Genomic DNA, 21,804 nt, shown 5'->3' on the forward strand with positions numbered 1-21,804 from the left:
CCTCTACAACAAACCTTAACCACGTCCATTTGTCTGTATCTAACCTCTACAACAAACCTTAACCACGTCCATTTGTCTGTATCTAACCTCTACAACAAACCTTAACCACATCCATTTGTCTGTATCTAACCCCTACAACAAACCTTAACCACGTCCATTTGTCTGTATCCAACCTCTACAACAAACCTTAACCACGTCCATTTGTCTGTATCTAACCTCTACAACAAACTTTAACTACGTCCATTTGTCTGTCTGTATCTAACCCCTACAACAAACCTTAACCACGTCCATTTGTCTGTATCTAAACTCTACAAGAAACCTTAACTACGTCCATTTGTCTGTCTGTATCTAACCCCTACAACAAACCTTAACTACGTCCATTTGTCTGTATCTAACCTCTACAACAAACCTTAACCACGTCCATTTGTCTGTATCTAACCTCTACAACAAACCTTAACCACGTCCATTTGTCTGTATCTAACCTCTACAACAAACCTTAACCACGTCCATTTGTCTGTATCTAACCTCTACAACAAACCTTAACCACGTCCATTTGTCTGTATCTAACCTCTACAACAAACCTTAACCACGTCCATTTGTCTGTATCTAACCTCTACAACAAACCTTAACCACGTCCATTTGTCTGTATCTAACCCTTTAACACATTACCCTTAAGCTGAAAAATTCAAACAGAAATTTTTACCAAACACAAACATACAAATTCACTGGTGAACATTTCCACTGTTTCTCCATCTTTCGCTTGGTCTATTTAACGCAAAAACAGATTGTAAAACTTCCAAGGCCCAAATATAGTCAGTAAATGGTACATAAGGCCAGATTAGAACATTGTATAGATGTCCTTTTTTGTGTATGTGAGATATATTATATTATTGCACCATAAGTTTAAAAAAACTTTTTTTCTCTTTAAGTTGTCTCCCCTGAATTTTAGAGTAGAACCTGTACCTACCGGTACAGTGAGATTCAAATGTTTATCATATACTCTAGAACCCATCGCTGATTCGGGCTGGCCACACTCTTCACCTTCTAACTGACTAAAAATGTCTGGAGAAATACAAATTTTCTAACAATATTGATTTATAACTTTTGTATTTCTAAATATTGATCGGACCAATTAAGGTGGTCTTAAGTATAAGCCTGATCAATGAAGTGCACAAGGTTTAGTCATCAATAATATGCACGAGCAGACAATTTCAGTCGCTGGGCTGATGACGCTGATGGACACAAAATGTCCGCCATATATAGTAATAAGATTGGTAATCAATACATGTGTTCCAGCATCAGATGCAGCTGACCAGTAGCCAAGCCAAGCTGACCATCAGTGCTGGATCAATTCTCAGTGGTACCATGGTCAGTGAAGTTCTATCCATCATTTCATGTAGGACACAACCCATTGGACATACCACAACTTCAGATACCCCTGGTCAATCAATACCGACCAAACAGTCATAAATATAGGTCATTGTCTAGGAAAGCTAAAACAATGACCAAACCGTGTGTACACACAACTGTAGCAACACAGAGCCAGATGTCTTCATACATAAATAAATACTGGCTAATGTACCATATACAGTACAGGCCAGCTTTGGCCACTCTCTGTCAGGGCCACTATCTGTCAGGGCCACTTTCTACTGTTTACTTGATATGATCCAGACTTCCTCACGAGCCACTCTCAAAAAGGGCCTCCATGGAATCCATTCTCCACTCAGGCCTCCATGGAATCCATTCTCCACCCAGGCCTCCATGGAATCCATTCTCCACCCAGGCCTCCACGGTAGCCAATCTCCACCCAGGCCTCCATGGAAACCACTCTCCATCCAGGCCTCCATCGAAGCAACTCTCCGACTAGACTTTTGCAGAAGCCACCATCCACCCAGATCTCCACAGAAGCTACTTTCAGCATAGGTCTCAATGGAAGCCACTCTCAAACTTGGCCTTTAAGGAAAAAACTCTCCATCCAGGTCTCCAAGGAAGCCACCCTCCACCCAGACCACAACAGAAACCACTCATCACCCATGGCTGTTCTCCACCATAGCCACCCTCCACCAAGGTCTCCACCATAGCCACCCTCCACCAAGGTCTCCACAATAGCCACCCTCAACCCAGGTCTCCACAATAGTCACTCTCAACCCAGGTCTCCACAATAGTCACTCTCAACCCAGGTCTCCACCATAGCCACCCTCCACCAAGGTCTCCACCATAGCCACCCTCCACTAAGGTCTCCACCATAGCCACTCTCAACCCAGGTCTCCACAATAGCCACCCTCCACCCAGGTCTCCACAATAGTCACTCTCAACCCAGGTCTCCACAATAGTCACTCTCAACCCAGGTCTCTACAATAGTCACTCTCAACCCAGGTCTCTATAATAGCCACCCTCCACCCAGGTCTTTACAATAGCCACTCTCCACCCAGGTCTTTACAATAGCCACTCTCAACCCAAGTCTCCACCATAGCCACTCTCAACCCGGGTCTCCACAATAGCCACCCTCCACCCGGGTCTCCACAATAGCCACCCTCCACCCGGGTCTCCACAATAGCCACCCTCCACCAAGGTCTCCACAATAGCCACCCTCCACCCAGGTCTCCACAATAGCCACCCTCCACCCAGGTCTCCACAATAGTCACTCTCAACCCAGGTCTCTACAATAGTCACTCTCAACCCAGGTCTCTATAATAGCCACCCTCCACCCGGGTCTCCACCATAGCCACCCTCCACCAAGGTCTCCACAATAGCCACTCTCCACCAAGGTCTCCACCATAGCCACCCACCACCAAGGTCTCCACAATAGCCACCCTCCACCCAGGTCTCCACAATAGCCACTCTCAACTCAGATCTCCACAATAGCCACTCTCAATCCAGATCTTTACAATAGCCACCCTCCACCCAGGTCTCCACAATAGCCACTCTCAACCCAGGTCTCCACAATAGCCACTCTCAATCCAGATCTTTACAATAGCCACCCTCCACCCAGGTCTCCACAATAGCCACCCTCCACACATGTCTTTACAGAAGCAACTTGAACCACTCAGACCACCCTAGCCTTCAGGGAAGCCATCCTCCATCCAGGTCTCCATGAAAGCTACTCTCCACCCAGACCTCCACAGAAGTCACTCTCCACCCAGACCTCCACAGAAGTCAATCTCCACCCAGACCTCCACAGGAACCACTCTCCACCCAGACCTCCACAGAAACCACTCTCCACCCAGACCTCCACAGAAACCACTCTCCACCCAGACCTCCACAGAAACTACTCTCCACCCAGACCTCCACAGAAACCACTCTCCACCCAGACCTCCACAGGAACCACTCTCCACCCAGACCTCCACAGAAGTCAATCTCCACCCAGAACTCCACAGAAGTCAATCTCCACCCAGACCTCCACAGAAGTCAATCTCCACCCAGACCTCCACAGGAACCACTCTCCATCCAGACCTCCACAGAAGTCAATCTCCACCCAGACCTCCACAGGAACCACTCTCCATCCAGACCTCCACAGAAGTCAATCTCCACCCAGACCTCCACAGGAACCACTCTCCACCCAGACCTCCACAGGAACCACTCTCCACCCAGACCTCCACAGAAGTCAATCTCCACCCAGACCTCCACAGAAGTCAATCTCCACCCAGACCTCCACAGAAGTCAATCTCCACCCAGACCTCCACAGGAACCACTCTCCATCCAGACCTCCACAGAAGTCAATCTCCACCCAGACCTCCACAGGAACCATTCTCCAACCAGACCTCCACAGAAACTACTCTCCACCCAGACCTCCACAGAAGTCACTCTCCACCCAGACCTCCACAGGAACCACTCTCCACCCAGACCTCCACAGAAGTCAATCTCCACCCAGAACTCCGAAGAAGTCAATCTCCACCCAGACCTCCACAGGAACCACTCTCCATCCAGACCTCCACAGAAACTACTCTCCACCCAGACCTCCACAGAAGCTACTCTCCACCCAGACCTCCACAGAAACCACTCTCCACCCAGACCTCCACAGAAGTCACTCTCCACCCAGACCTCCACAGGAACCACTCTCCACCCAGACCTCCACAGAAGTCAATCTCCACCCAGACCTCCACAGGAACCACTCTCCACCCAGACCTCCACAGGAACCACTCTCCACCCAGACCTCCACAGAAGTCAATCTCCACCCAGACCTCCACAGGAACCACTCTCCATCCAGACCTCCACAGAAGTCAATCTCCACCCAGACCTCCACAGGAACCACTCTCCAACCAGACCTCCACAGGAACCATTCTCCACCCAGACCTCCACTGGAACCACTCTCCAACCAGACCTCCACAGAAACTACTCTCCACCCAGACCTCCACAGAAGTCACTCTCCACCCAGACCTCCACAGGAACCACTCTCCACCCAGACCTCCACATGAACTACTCTCCACCCAGACCTCCACAGGAACCACTCTCCACCCAGACCTCCACAGGAACCACTCTCCTACCAGACCTCCACAGAAACCACTCTCCACCCAGACCTCCACAGGAACCACTCTCCACCCAGACCTCCACAGGAACCACTCTCCACCCAGACCTCCACAGGAACCACTCTCCACCCAGACCTCCACAGAAACCACTCTCCACCAAGACCTCCACAGAAACTACTCTCCAACCAGACCTCCACAGAAGTCACTCTCCACCCAGACCTCCACAGGAACCACTCTCCACCCAGACCTCCACAGAAGTCAATCTCCACCCAGACCTCCACAGGAACCACTCTCCACCCAGACCTCCACAGGAACCAATCTCCACCCAGACCTCCACAGAAGTCAATCTCCACCCAGACCTCCACAGGAACCACTCTCCATCCAGACCTCCACAGAAGTCAATCTCCACCCAGACCTCCACAGGAACCACTCTCCAACCAGACCTCCACAGGAACCATTCTCCACCCAGACCTCCACTGGAACCACTCTCCAACCAGACCTCCACAGAAACTACTCTCCACCCAGACCTCCACAGAAGTCACTCTCCACTCAGACCTCCACAGGAACCACTCTCCACACAGACCTCCACAGGAACTACTCTCCACCCAGACCTCCACAGGAACCACTCTCCACCCAGACCTCCACAGGAACCACTCTCCACCCAGACCTCCACAGAAACCACTCTCCACCCAGACCTCCACAGGAACCACTCTCCACCCAGACCTCCACAGAAGTCAATCTCCACCAAGACCTCCACAGAAACCACTCTCCACCCAGACCTCCACAGAAGTCAATCTACACCCAGACCTCCACAGAAACCACTCTCCACCCAGACCTCCACAGGAACCACTCTCCACCCAGACCTCCACAGAAGTCAATCTCCACCCAGACCTCCACAGAAACCACTCTCCACCCAGACCTCCACAGAAACTACTCTCCACCAAGACCTCCACAGGAACCACTCTCCACCCAGACCTCCACAGGAGTCACTCTCCAACCAGACCTCCACAGAAACTACTCTCCACCCAGACCTCCACAGGAACTACTCTCCACCCAGACCTCCACAGAAACTACTCTCCACCCAGACCTCCACAGAAACCACTCTCCACCCAGACCTCCACAGAAACTACTCTCCACCCAGACCTCCACAGGAACCACTCTCCACCCAGACCTCCACAGGAACCACTCTCCACCCAGACCTCCACAGAAACCACTCTCCACCAAGACCTCCACAGAAACTACTCTCCACCCAGACCTCCACAGGAACCACTCTCCACCCAGACCTCCACAGGAACCACTCTCCACCCAGACCTCCACAGAAACCACTCTCCACCAAGACCTCCACAGAAACTACTCTCCACCCAGACCTCCACAGAAACCACTCTCCACCCAGACCTCCACAGTAACCACTCTCCACCCAGACCTCCACAGAAGTCACTCTCCACCCAGACCTCCACAGAAGTCAATCTCCACCCAGACCTCCACAGAAGTCAATCTACACCCAGACCTCCACAGAAACTACTCTCCACCCAGACCTCCACAGGAACCACTCTCCACCCAGACCTCCACAGAAACCACTCTCCACCAAGACCTCCACAGAAACTACTCTCCAACCAGACCTCCACAGAAACTACTCTCCACCCAGACCTCCACAGAAACCACTCTCCACCCAGACCTCCACAGGAACCACTCTCCACCCAGACCTCCACAGAAGTCAATCTCCACCCAGACCTCCACAGAAACCACTCTCCACCCAGACCTCCACAGAAACCACTCTCCACCCAGACCTCCACAGAAACCACTCTCCACCCAGACCTCCACAGAAACCACTCTCCACCCAGACCTCCACAGAAACTACTCTCCACCCAGACCTCCACAGGAACCACTCTCCACCCAGACCTCCACAGGAACCACTCTCCACCCAGACCTCCACAGAAACTACTCTCCACCAAGACCTCCACAGAAACTACTCTCCACCCAGACCTCCACAGAAACCACTCTCCACCCAGACCTCCACAGTAACCACTCTCCACCCAGACCTCCACAGAAGTCACTCTCCACCCAGACCTCCACAGAAGTCAATCTCCACCCAGACCTCCACAGAAGTCAATCTACACCCAGACCTCCACAGAAACTACTCTCCACCCAGACCTCCACAGGAACCACTCTCCACCCAGACCTCCACAGAAACCACTCTCCACCAAGACCTCCACAGAAACTACTCTCCAACCAGACCTCCACAGAAACTACTCTCCACCCAGACCTCCACAGAAACCACTCTCCACCAAGACCTCCACAGGAACCACTCTCCACCCAGACCTCCACAGAAGTCAATCTCCACCCAGACCTCCACAGAAACCACTCTCCACCCAGACCTCCACAGAAACCACTCTCCACCCAGACCTCCACAGAAACCACTCTCCACCCAGACCTCCACAGAAACCACTCTCCACCCAGACCTCCACAGAAACTACTCTCCACCCAGACCTCCACAGGAACCACTCTCCACCCAGACCTCCACAGGAACCACTCTCCACCCAGACCTCCACAGAAACTACTCTCCACCCAGACCTCCACAGGAACCACTCTCCACCCAGACCTCCACAGAAACCACTCTCCATCCAGACCTCCACAGGAACCACTCTCCACCCAGACCTCCACAGGAACCACTCTCCACCCAGATTACATTTTTTGTTCTAACCTCAATCTTCACAAAATGTAAACATGGTTACCTTTTCCAACAATGACCAAACAACCGAAGGTCCTGAACATCTGAATTGGATGCTAATCACTTTTGAATCATGAAGTATTAGTAGGAAATATTTCACAATTTTTTTTTAGTTAAAACATACCTTAAAAGTTAGTGATTAATCTTCACCTATGCATATTTTTCCTACATTCCTGGCAGAAAAAGTTTTCCAATTTACTGAACAAATCCATTAAAATACACATGATAATACAATGGTTTTGCCATGCAATGAAAAATTCATTGGCAGCCATAGTAATTCCCATAGTGCATTGCTTAGTCCAATTGATTTTCAGTGTGGGCCAAGCGGTTTGACTTCCATGCCAAGTTAATAAACCATTCCATAGAAAACTCTTGTGACTTATCCTGACGGAAATGACAATAATTCAGAAAATGTCATGTTGTGGTGAGGGAGAAATCTTCTTCAAATTGTCATTGGTCTTTTTGCTAGTTTCCTTCAAAATGTTTTCATTCTAAAAATCAACCATTATTTGAGAATGCAGTATTTCTTTGGGATTCAGATTTTCTACATGCATACAGCAACACTTTATATTATAGTAATAAAATTTGATCAAGCAGAATTATTTGTGGCCATTTTTGAAATTGCTACTTTCCTGAAATCGGGTAAAAAATTACTGCAAAAAAGGCTTAAATTGAGGAAAACCCTTTCAATATCACTTACATTATAAAATCACATTTTAAAAACAGCTGTAAAATTGTATATAAATCTACTTAAATCTTAGTTTTTACTAATTTTTCATAAGGTAAAATGATAAGTTTTTCATACAAAAGATAGTTTTAACCAGAAAAACAACCATTTGTTTTACAGAAAATAATCATTTTCAAAACAGATTTTTCGTTTTATTTTGTTTTTTTGTCTTTCCAATGCAGATTAGACATTGAAAAGAAGAAGATGGGCTAATTCTCGAATATGGGCCTATGCAGAAAAAAATTAAAGTGAGGGGGGGGGGGGGGGGGGGGGGTGCTAAATGCTGAAGCAAAGGTAATTACTAATTATAACATGAACATAACATGCGCAATATAATGATGCACACATACCGGGTCAATACAGGTCCTCTGTGTATCATACGCAAGGGAGGTAAGTCAGTTGACAGAGGAGGGTACCAGTTGAAAAGGTATAAAGACTGCTAGGGACCCAAATGTTAGCATTCATTGGATCTCGATATATGTTCCTGACCATTAATGAACTTTTCTGCTTATTGGTCATTTGAAAAATCTTACTTATTTTACATGGAACTACTTAGCTTCATCCCAGTTTGGATCTTGTTTTTCCCAATGGCCATTCTAAGGACAAGCACACTGGTGCAAAAGTACTATACCTACTCACACTTAATGAACAGCTTAAAAAACCTACATGACAAACATCTCCAAGGAAACAGTCTTAAACATTTAAATCTTCTAAAAGTACAAGTATCCCTCCCCTATATCACAAACGAGCCCTCATCAACTCCGTCTGCCTTGGATTAATTCTCAAAACTGCTGCAATCTACAAAAACGATTTAAATCCGACTTATCCAAGTCTACATGTATCACCTACATGAGATAATGAGAGTTGTATTATTGAAAAGCCTTCAAAAGCAAACACTGATTTAAATTTCTTCTTAGAAACTGAATTATTAAGTGCCAGAATGATGACTAGTGTATATATGTCGACTTCAGAATCATCAGCTGCAAGGAAATCAATGACGATCGGGCTGAATAATTTACACCGATCTCAAATAAGCTTAAAGTACATGCAGGAAGTGGAAACCCTCTTCAATAAGCTTGTACATGTGTCGAAACATGCTCCGCATCTTTACAAGGTTCAAATTCAAACCCAGTGCTAGACTTTAACCACCAGACAGACAATCCAAAAAGACTTATCCATGAATCCTGCTAATAGAGCACTAAAATATATACACTAGGGTCTCAACATTAATTCATGGATTGTTCCAGATAATTACACACAATCCACATCTCAATATACATCCATGAACTAATAAAAGCATCTGACCTTGGGAATTGCAACTGACCTTGAGAATATCAGTTGAACTGTACATTATCATACGGCATTTACATTATCAGCTGACCAATATCAGCTGACCTTGACATCATCATATTACCTTGATATTTCAACTGACCTTGACACATCAGTTGACCCTGAAAATATCAGCTTACCTTTACATATGACCTATACCTTGCATATGACCTGTACATTATCAGCTGACCTTATAAGCAGTAAAACATTATCAGCTGACCTTGGCAATGACAGCTGACCCTGAAAAAATATCACTATCAGCTGACCTTTACATTCTCATATGACCTTTACCTTAACCTGGATATCAATTATCATATGACCTTGACAAGTGACATTATATTCATTATCAACACAATGGATTAGTACAAGTCATGCTGAAGGTTAGAGTGTTTAATGAATGGAATGTGCAATCAATACAATATGTTGAGTGGGATCAGGCTTGTGTTGTTTCTAGTACCACTCATTGACACTGGTTACCACTTAAAATTACCATTAGGCCTTCAAACACAGCACACAATGAGCAAACCTATTCATCGGTGTGAGCTTTTTCTTTCGTTTTACACCACATTATCGTCAACACGACTGTGCTAAACAAATAATCATCCCAACCAAACACAGCATTGGTGGACTCAGTATGTTATTAAAACATTGGTTAGCAACAAACACGCGTTACACAACAATCAGTTTGTAACAACATCCTACCTAGCCTTAATACAGATGAGGATCACTCCTCAAATCCAGCTGCTGCATCATATTCCTTGTATAAACTGAAAAAATAATGAAGAGATGGTCATACATTGTTACATATTGGTATGGACATGATTGAAACTCTAATATCGTGTGGAGTACTTTAGGGAGCCGCTATTGATTTTTATAACGGGGATATCTATGATGTTTATGTGAGAACAAGCTGACCTGATTGTTAAAATCATCATTTGCTAAATGTTTCAAAAAAAATTTACCCAACCAGAGGTTTTCCCTTTCATCTTTTTAAAGATAAGCTTCACAAATTATCAATTAATTTAAAAAAAAAAAACTAAAAATAATGCATTTTGTATGTTGATGTTGTTTTTGGAAACTGCATTTATATCAACAATAAATGCAACAGCATTCAGATAGTTTAAATCTTATATTTACCATAAATACCCTACAAGTTTTGCTCTTTCAGATGGATAAGTCATTTTCCGTGATCGCCAACATTCTGATGGTGACAGTTATGACGTCATAATGGGGAAACAAGAGAGCAATATGTCATATATCGTATTTTATATGACACTTTTACAAAGGTAATACTGTGTCATTAGTAATTACCATGGAAATTTTATAGATTTAAAATTATTTTATTTACAGTATAAAATTTGATATTCAAGAATATAACTTTTGAAAATTCTCAACTCAAAATAAAGTCAAACTAATACTCTGATAACAGAAAAGTCTGCATGTTTAACTACTCAAAGTAAAAATTCAGTTCCGACAGTTCCAACACTTGGTCATGCAACCCCAATACTCAGAATATCTCAAAGTTTTCTCATGCTTCCACTTACTTTCAGATAATGAGGTTCGTCTGTACATTTTGATTATTAATTGAAAGATTATTTCTAAAATAGTTGTATAAATGAAGGAATGCGATATTTTTTCTCCTGCTGATCTTTCAGAAAATTCTCCAGAAATAAATCATCGTAGTTAGTAGATGATAAGATAAAAACTATATCTTTTTCTACAAGCTCTTAACTGGTGATAAAATATTATCTTAATCCATATATGTGGATTGTTGGGATTTAGAACACAGTCTTGTAAACCAGCTGTTTAATTCTGTTTTTATTTATTATAAACTGCCGTTCACACTCTCTTCTCCAACTGATGAACAGTCCATAGACACAAAACATTATCAAACTGATATCTCCGCGGCTGTAATGGAACCATGTCCGGTGATGTGCCGTGATATAGTTATTTTATGTGGAACAATATTTAGATACCCGGATAATAATCAGATGCTGATGAAACATCACAAGAAATCTACTATGGTCCATAGAGTTTTCTTTGGAATTTGCACTCGCACTGCATTTTAAATTTTGGTATTAAATATATCTTTAGAACTTTTAATATAAGATCTATAATTAGAATAACAGATTCTAGTTTGTATAAGCTAAATAGTTAGTAAGATGTGTTTGTAGCATTTATACAAAGGCTGAATACTGATCCATGAAAAATGTTGATAATGCATAAAAAAAAATTTGTTTGAACTTGCAGCCATGACGGTTATTGAAGAGACCTTGCATACAACAATGACTTACATATTGGTTTTGTCAGCGCTATCGTTGACAGGTGTAAATTCATACCTGTTTGCCTTAAAACTAAATTATTTCAAGCACAGCAGAAATTCAATTGATCGGTTTTCAAAACCTTTGTATAGAAATATCAATAATACTTGTGGTGGTAACAAAGGTGAAACGAAATACACAATACACTGACGACATGGATCGACTCGAGGATCATTGATGTAACTACACAAAAGAGAGTAAAGCCACTTAAAACTGTTAATCTTCACGGACAATAACTACATGGCTACAAAGACAAGATTACAGAATTATTTACAGTTAAGAAAAGGAAAGTTATGAAAGACTTTTTTTTTTCCTCCAATACTTTTGAAAGTTGACACTTTAAAAAAATGAATTTTTGTTAAACTTAAAAAAAATATATATGAATTCATAATTTGTTTTTAAATTTTGTTGCTTAAATGGCAGGTTTATATTACAAAGCGCTTTGATGTTTAACTTTTCCAACTTTTACAGTTTTTTGTAAGAGATAATATCCTGTATTCAAGGTACTTGGGGCAAAGACAGGGTGTACAGGATATCCATGGCCATTTCTCCACGATTACCACCTGTGTCAAAAAATATTCCTCTTTCATTTTCCCTCATAAAAATTCATCTTATAATGAGTATTCCTCTCCAATAACCATTCATAGCTAAATCGACAATCCTTGAAAGAAAGCAAGATTGAAATATTCTTACACATAAAGGAAAAATGTCCAGGTAGATTTTGAGTATTGTTTATATGCAGTTAAATGTTTATAAAATGGGTACTATTAAGGATGGCCCCTGTCTTTCGAAAATTAAAATTATAAATAAGATTGAGCTTTATAATTTTTCGTTTCTGTAGTATGTCTGACTCTAAGTTTCAAACTAGCTAGGGATAGATCAGAAATTGCTGGTGGCTAGTCTAAATTGGTTCTTATCTATGTATTCAGTTAATACTCTAGGTCTATGAATAGAATAGAAGCATGAATTTAAAAGCCGGACGTTTTCACGGCAAAAATTAAACGTCTGCTGGCCATAATCAGAGATTATACTCTCCGTACACAAAAACGTCTTTTTAAAAAAAGCAACGAAACAAAACATTGCCCATTTAACCATGAACATGTTAAAATGAATTCTCCTCAAAATTATATAAAAACACGACATTCAAAAGAGAAGTACTCCATTAAGGTATTTAACTCCACTGATAATCCTACGTTATTTTAAGGCGGGAAATGTCTTTCTGACAAAAAGTGCAGCACCTTGGTACTGGAAATCAAGATAACACCACCTGATAGAATATTATCTTACTCAACCATGTTATCTCTGATCAACACTGGAAAATGTAGAAAATGAAGTCGGCCATGCATAACATCTCACTATAATGATCGTTAACATATAGATTTATATGGAAGCGCAACTTTTTAAACTAATTAATTAAAACTTTTTTTCAATGAATTTATAAGATGAAATTTCAATGAAGTTCTAGTGCTCAATTTATGTACTTTAAAATGAATTGTTTACTCTAGTTGAATTTTATAAACATGGATATGTTGCATCTGCAAATTTTGAGCGATAATTTCAACTAGAAATATTCCTATAAGACAAATATGTCTCATTTTTATACTTAATTGAAATAATAATGAACACAATTTGAAAAATTCAATTTCCAACAGCATTTGCTGCATTCCTCTGATCAAATATTGATGAGTGTGAAAATGTATGTGCATTTTACTGAACAGACACTTTTTAACATTACTTATTGCGAACCATAACAAAATCCCAAGATTTCCGCAGTAATGTGTTATGTTTCTACTGGCAACATAACAGCATCATAGTCAGATAGGACAAAACTCCCCCAAAACCAACTCACCAATTTTACTCGGAGAGTAAATTTTACATAAAAAAAATCAATTTTTATTATTTCACATGTTTGAACAGAGCGAACGCCTGCAGTACCATTTCTGAGGCTAGGCGGCCTACTTTACAATTATGTATATATGTAAGGGATATTGATTGTGGTTATAATGCTTCCGAACCTCAATGTCATACATAATTCAAAATACTCGCAAACGATTGGAAAAGAGTTTCAGAAATGCTGTCGACAGCTACAACGCAAAAACAAAGGCCATGTATGTAAAGTTATGATTTAAAGTGTGTAAAACATGACAAAAATCAGATACAATATATACAATTCATGTATCAGCGATGTTATTATCTTTACAGATTTACCGCCATTTCAGAATATGGGTCCTACCTCTTTGCTCTCAGATGGAACCTGTAATTTGTATCTCTCCTAAGCCCAAAGATGTTTCTGTCAAAATTTTAACATGTATTCTCTCATAGTCTACTAAAGATTAACAGCTATTCCTTGTTTCATCCCAAATACCAGAACAGTCACAGTCCTTTTTGATAAATTAAAATCATTCGCCCAAGTCATATGGCCTACTTAAAAGTTGCAGTTTTACTTTTCTGCCAAACGACTGAAATTGGAAAAAAACAGTATGTAAATTTAACAGAAAACTAGCTAATTAATTAAGGCCTGTATACAGTAGTAAAATGATGGGACACTTTCAGTAACAATATCCTGATTGTTTCTGCATTTTTCGGCATAGCCGTATAATTTTCTTTTGTTCCCGGATATGACGCGACAGGTGGCGTTACTGGTCAAGATGAAGTATATGTGATTGGTCAATGTAGCGGTAAATGCAAAATGCAGACGTGCAGTTAAAGACGAAACAAAATTGAGATTGAATGTAAGCTGAATAAGTGGATGACACATTAATAAAATCATATTCCTGATTCAAATGCAGTCCTATTAACACCAAAAATGATTCAAACTGATATAATTTTGTTATCCGTGCTGAAACTGCGTATTTATTAATTAGTTCGTTAATGTATTTCACTATCAGTTTTACAGTATAACCACCAACATTAAAACAATGCCGTTTATCTTTTTTAAAGATATTTCTTGTTTTAAAATATGTTCATATTGATGAGACTAATTCTCACTATTTTCAAGGAAAGCCGTCAAAAAGTCATGAAAAATAGATACCCAGAAAAATTTCAGAAAGGTTTAGTCTAATTAGTCATGCATGCGTGAAAATAAAAACAAATAATTTTGCTTTAAAATTTTAAAACTAAAAATTTTATTCATCAAGAGAATCAGTATTTCTACTCTCAGTTCTTGTATAATGTAAATATAAATATTTACATGAGGGGGAAATTTATGCTAAATATCCGAAGACAATTTGGCCATGAAAATTTCCTCCATGCTTTTTATTTTGTGATCTATGAAGTATTTATATAACAGGTGCACTTAGTAGGAAATTTCATTGAAATACCCCCAGTCCAAGCATATATTCTCATTGTCGAAATTCACGAAATTAAATTCCCGTGGAAACAACCACACTTACAGAATACCTTGTCTTACCTACGAAGCACTCAACTAAAACATTATCACAATTTATTCCTCCATATAATTTTCAAACAAAGAAAATATTTCTGAGTGATTTATAATTGAATCTAGTTGTTGCATTGGCGTGCATGAATTTGTCTTTTATGAAAAAAAATATCTACACAAAATTTGAAAATGTAATTCTACCTAAAAGAAAAGCGGATATGTTTGTGTGTTTTATTTGACATTGGTGAAAATGATCACACATTTCTCATTAAATAGTTAGTATTGTGGATACAATCCCATTAATGTTTTTCACTGGGATACTCAGATATGTTGGTTTCTCTCGTCCAATGAATTATTCTCTGTGATCTGAGCCCTCTCGCGATATAAATGAATGCCGAGCTGCCAGGTACTCTCTTGTGAGTGGTTTAAAAACTACCTGACTTGTTTGAACACGCTACATAATCAAGTGTATGTTCTGTTTCAATTGCAGTTCGACATCTACTCCATTAAATCAACGGTGTTAATACTCTGTATAAATATACCAACGGCCATGGGTCAGGTGGAAAATGATGGTCACCACAACCGTTAAGTCACAACTTAAACAACAGACCCATAGTATTCAAATACATGTTACGCACCACTGCACAATAACGAAACATCCAATTTAATATCGCAGCAAGTCTTTATCAACTGCTCAATGCCTAAAATAAGAGATAATGATTAAAAAAGGCTCTTAAACACTTGGAAAATGGGTTCATATGAGGCTGAAAAAAACAGGAACTTTTCCCCATCCAAAAAAATTATTGATGGAAAAATATAAGCTATTATTTAGAAATTGAATTTTTTCTTTTATTTTTTTTCCTTTTGTACTTTGTAGATGTGTTAGAGCTAAAAGGTGGTAAAACAAGGTAATGTATATTTTTTATGTCATTTATGAAGGACTTTTGGTAAAACTTTATACCTACACTGGGTAAATAATTCTGGGAAATTATGTAAATACTTCAACATTTTATGGGGGGGGGGGGGGGGGGGGGGGGGTCAATTTTTGTTTCACATATTTATCGACTGACAGAGCTCTATAAGTGTAATTCAGTCAAGTTACCTGTAAAACTAGTCATGTAGCAGAGTACAACAACCACAATTATGGCAAGATATATAATCTGGGTCTAGAGGGTCCTGGGGCAGGAAAGGGGGCTATATAACTTTCTTCAATCATTTTACACAATTTCAAATATTTCTATTTTTCCAGCCTGTTGAATTAGTTGATCCCGCACAATTTTTAGTTTCTTAAGCATCTGTCTTTCTGGTTTCACCATTTTGAACCTCTTTTGTCCAACAACAAACCAATACATCTGTCTTTCTGGTTTAAAAGGAAAAGTTGACAAAAGAATGAACAGAAAAGCAGACATGCCAGGACATAAACTCTTGTATCCTAAATATTCCCAAACCAGGCACTCAACAAACACAATACGTGTTTAGGATAGTATTCAAAAGAATAGGAGAATAATCCTATAAATGTTTCATACATGTCATATTTATGAAATGTTTGAGTGAAAATATCCGCCATAATTACTCATCCTGTCTGATACACATCACCTAGTTATTGTAGTTTTCATATTTCCCAGCGGAATTTACAGTAAATCATATATGTCACAGTGTCATTCAGCTGAACCTATATCTGTACATAAATGAAACAAAATCCATTTCAATTAACTTTTCAAATCAATAATAATTTTCATAAAGTTTTTAACATTATCATAAAGACTGCTTTTACACAGTAGCTTTTCAGGAACGCACAAGAAAGATCAGCTATGCTACTGTTAGCAGAAATGTGACATTTTTATGAAAGACTGATAAAAGTAACACAAAAATTTCTCCAAAAACAAAATACTGATTGCTAGCCTATAAGCCTGAACGACCTTGTGATTCTAAATATATCACTTTTATGTTTTTTTATAGTCTGAAAATTTATTCAGTTTTCCATTTTGCATATAAACTACCTCAATTTTAATTGCAACATTGGATATTATTAAGATATTGCAGCTAATTGAGTATATAAAATATCATACGGTCTCAAATAAATTCATAATAAGGGTGGTCGGGTGCACAGTGGTAACACACTTGCCTTTCACCTAGGTGGCCAGGGTTCAATTTCCCTGATTGGATGTGAAAAGATATGGGGTCACCTGCCCGACCACATGGGTTTTCCCCTGATTCTTTGGTTTCCTCCCACCGTAAGACCCCTTCACGCTTCAATGCGGGCCAACATGCGTGATTAATGTAAGTTTATACAACTTGTTTTGCAATTGTTGTCAACTAAATGAAGTTTACGTTTATGAATTAATACATAGTTCATTATTTTAATCTACATAATAGTTTACCTATATGTACCAAAACTTATTTATGAAAACAAACGTTCCCAATACTGGCTAATGATTTTGTTCTATTCTACAACTGAATTGAATTAAAATATTTGAATAAAACAACATTCTCTTTCTATAAAATAGATTATTGGAAAATGAAATAAAATTCAGTCTTAATCAATAAACCACAGCTACTAGATAATGTATCTCAAAAAAAAAAAAATTAGAAAATGAGACAATAAAATTTTACCTTCTTACAAGTAATGGTTATCTTATGTGCTAATTGTAATTATATAATATCATTCAACAAAATTCAGAATGAAAAAATATACTTTAAACCTCTGATTAATTTGAATTTTCATTAATTACACATAACTTACAAATTGCTCAAATCTATGTTTTTTCTTCGTCTTTTTCTTCTTTTTTTTTTATATGGTTTTAATCAATAACACATTATCACAAATTTAAAGATATTTAAAGCAAAACTGAGCACCTCCTCTCTGGAGTGATGGAATGACCCTTCACTTTCCGTCATACTGTGCAACATTTTATTACAGTCGAATCAATGAATTTTATGCTGGGACTATAAATCTTCACTATATGCTGACAGTATTTTTTTACATGCCACAATACTCAACTATTCATATAAATTTACTTTTCTAATAAATCGGATAGGATAACAACGATCCCATTAATTAAAATGGAGTTGTTTGGTATCTAATGACAACAGTCGACTACATGCCGATTAGCACAGCACCGATTGGTAAAGGACAATTTTAACTCGGCATCTACAGAAGTGTGTTTGTAACGGACAGGGGTTGGTAGTATGGTGTGTACCAGGGGCTGTTTGGTGGCAGCGGTGGGATGGTTAAGGAGACGGAAGCTAGAGCTACATTGCTTGTACTAGTCTATACTGGAACTGAGATCAATATTGCAACAGAGGATTGGGAATGAGATGTGTATGTCAGTCAAGCTCCGTCAATGGCGTACCACTCTGGATCCATTGATTTCTGGGCTGCTTCATCACAGCTGATTGCTTCCAACACATTGTAGCTCTATATCTAACATTTGTTTGGATTTACCAAACTGAAACATCAATTCTTGTCCGGCAGGACACACTTGCAATTGGCCATAAAACACAAATGTATCATTGGTAAATTAAACCCAGTGAAAATTTACAATGTACACATTAAGTAATGATGTCATCATTTTTGAGGTACACTAATGTAATTTAAAATTGGCTATTTAATTTAAATAATGCATGCATGTATTATAAGATCAGACAAAAAATGATGATGAAGTAAGTGATGGAAAAAGCAATCTTCATTTTTCATTAAAATAAAACTGATAGTATGTGATGTCCTATAATTGTGTGATCGATCAGATCTAATATTTACGCAATTCATTTCATGGTCCAGATATACTATGATTCACAAATACATGGATTTCATTTCTCTGATATACCAAGTAGTACAATTATGTATAAAGAAGTGAATTTTAAAACTGTGTATAAAATCAATAAAAGAAACAAAGTTAGCAATCCAAGGGAAATAACTCTTATTGATACTAAGACTCCTTAATATCCAAAATGTTGCTGAGGACTACATAGTTCCACTACGAATGATGATCATGTGTTTGGAATCAGTTGGAAAATCATAATACATTATTCATTTAAAATAATTTAACTAAATTTTCGATTATGCAGATTATGCAATCAGACGGTCAATGCCAACTATTAACAATTTCTCACATTAATGGGATATTTTTTGTTGGCAGTTTTCATTTCTATTCTCTTTATCGCATATTCTTCAAACAACATATATACTTATTGCGTTTATAAATACTGGATCTCAAGTGAGTTTTTATTTCATATAATTTGATTTTATAAAAAAAGTCTTAGAAGTTTTTATATTTGCAAGCCTTGGAAAGCAAACATTAAAATTTCAAAAACGAGTTTCTTTAAATCTCGACATAAGAAAATTTATGACAACTCAATCATTTAAGAGGATTTGAACCACATAACTCATTTTGACAGGTTAGAGTCAAAATGTGGAGGACTTAAACAGAGACAGCCATTTTGTTGTGTCATTCTTGCCATTGTCCATATTATCATGTATGATGTCATAATCGATTTCTGGTTGGCTCAGCCAATGAAAAACTGGTATATTACACTAGTGACGTATGCAAGATTATAACGCAGATGAATTCATTTGATAACAGGCTGATTATGCTATAAATAAACTTATCTAAAAAATCAACAAATCACACTTTTCTGGCCTAACCAATACAAGAGAAATATATTAACAATAACTAATTATGAGGTTTTACTCCAAATTTACAAAATACTTGTTATCAACTGAATGATCAATTATAATCGAGAATCGGCCAAACACTAATGACGATTCCTTCCTTTTCAATTTAAATAATGACAAGTAAAATGATGTTGCGAGTCATACCGATGACATTGGTGATGTATTCATCAGGATCACTGAAGTTTGTAGTTCACGGCCGGGTCTGTGAAATGTGTAAGGGGCTATGACAACTTAGTCGGTAAGAGCGCCAGCCACGTAACCTCAGGTGAAGGTCCGAGGTGGATGGTTCAACCCTCCCTTATCATATGTTGGTTTATGTTTTTTAGGAAGCTGAGAAACAGACCAATCTGTGCTGTCGTGTCAAGACACTTTACCCTAATTTCTCTGGATGGCATGCAACGGGCCTCCCATATGTTGTTCTTTGAGGTAGTCACCAACTACTACAAGTAGACCCCCACCTCAAAATAACCCTGGCTGTTCACTGGGCAATAAAGCCAGCAAACAAACAAATGTTTAAGTTTGTTTCTGGGAAATTATACAGGAAGATGAAGAGCAGACGACAATGAACAATGGCGGCTACCTATATATATCTACCTGATTATCACTCATCTGTTTCTTTTTATGTCCATGATAATGGCTGGGTGATGGGCTGGCCGTCTTTGTCTGGTCATTGGTACGACGTGACTGCTGCCTGGTCAAATCTCGGCTCGATTGCTGACCCTCAGACTGGTCAGATTTTGATGGTGACTCAAGTCTGGACAGTGTCAAACTTTTGGCAGGACTGCAATGAAATTGATATAATAGGTATATAGTTGAAAGGCACATCGTAAAGAGCTCATAAATAAAACTATATATTCAAAATATTATTTTTCATGTTTCATATTGCAAGTTCAAGAAAACTATGTGAAAAACCACCTCACCGATTCCTGCACGATGCTCCTTGATTTGACCCATTTATCACCTGTTGTGACAAAAGACACTTGCTTTGACAAAGACTTGTTGTGACAATGGACAACTGTGGTGACTGCATGGGTACTTGTTGTAACAGTGGACAATTTAACTGTCGTGACAGAGGCTGTCACTGGTTGTGACAGTAAACAACTGTTGTGACAGAGGTCATTTGTTGTGACATTGGGCACTTGTTGTGACAGAGGGCATTTGTTGTGACAGAGAATATTTATTGTGATAGAGGGCATTTGTTGTGACAGATCTAGATCTTGAGGGCACTTGTTGTGACAGAGGGCATTTGTTGTGACAGAGAATATTTGTGGTGATAGAGCTCGAGGGCATTTGTTGTGACAGAGAGCACTTGTTTTGACAGAGGACATCTGCTGTGACAGAGGGCATTTGTTGTGACAGAGGACACTTGTTGTGACAGAGAACATTTGTTGTGACAGAGAATATTTATTGTGATAGAGGGCATTTGTTGTGACAGATCTAGATCTTGAGGGCACTTGTTGTGACAGAGAATATTTGTGGTGATAGAGCTCGAGGGCATTTGTTGTGACAGAGAGCACTTGTTTTGACAGAGGACATCTGCTGTGACAGAGGACATCTGCTGTGACAGAGGGCATTTGTTGTGACAGAGGGCATTTGTTGTGACAGAGAACATTTGTTGTGACAGATCTAGATCTTGAGGGCACTTGTTGTGACAGACTAGGACACATGTTCTGAAACTTTGAACCTTAGTGACAGAGGGCGTTTGTTGTGACAGAGGACATTTGTTGTGACAGAGGACATTTGTTGTGACAGAGGACACTTGTTGTGACAGAGAATATTTGCTGTGACAGAGGGCATTTGTTGTGACAGAGAACATTTGTTGTGACAGAGAACATTTGTTGTGACAGAGGACACTTGTTGTGACAGAGAATATTTGTTGTGACAGAGGACATTTGTTGTGACTGCATTTGTTGTGACAGAGAACATTTGTTGTAACAGATCTTGAGGGCACTTGTTGTGACAGAGAACATTTGTTGTGACAGAGGACACTTGTGACAGAGAACATTTGTTGTGACAGAGAACATTTGTTGTGACAGAGAACATTTGTTGTGACAGAGGACATTTGTTGTGACAGAGGACACTTGTTGTGACAGAGAATATTTGCTGTGACAGAGGGCATTTGTTGTGACAGAGAACATTTGTTGTGACAGAGAACATTTGTTGTAACAGATCTTGAGGG

General features: G+C 39.7%; 1 protein-coding gene across 3 annotated transcripts in view; it reads right to left on the reverse strand.

Annotated features, from left to right (window-relative positions):
* Positions 1–21,804, reverse strand: part of LOC117330799 — a 99,687-nt gene that overhangs the window by 76,039 nt on the left and 1,844 nt on the right. For all 3 annotated transcript variants that reach the window (XM_033889292.1, XM_033889289.1, XM_033889291.1), the window contains exon 2: positions 20,220–20,406. In XM_033889292.1, coding sequence (XP_033745183.1) covers positions 20,220–20,406 — 187 coding nt within the window. The remainder of the gene's footprint in view (positions 1–20,219; positions 20,407–21,804) is intronic.

The sequence above is a fragment of the Pecten maximus genome, chromosome 7 (assembly GCF_902652985.1).
Source record: "Pecten maximus chromosome 7, xPecMax1.1, whole genome shotgun sequence".
NCBI classification, from domain to species: Eukaryota; Metazoa; Mollusca; class Bivalvia; order Pectinida; family Pectinidae; genus Pecten; species Pecten maximus.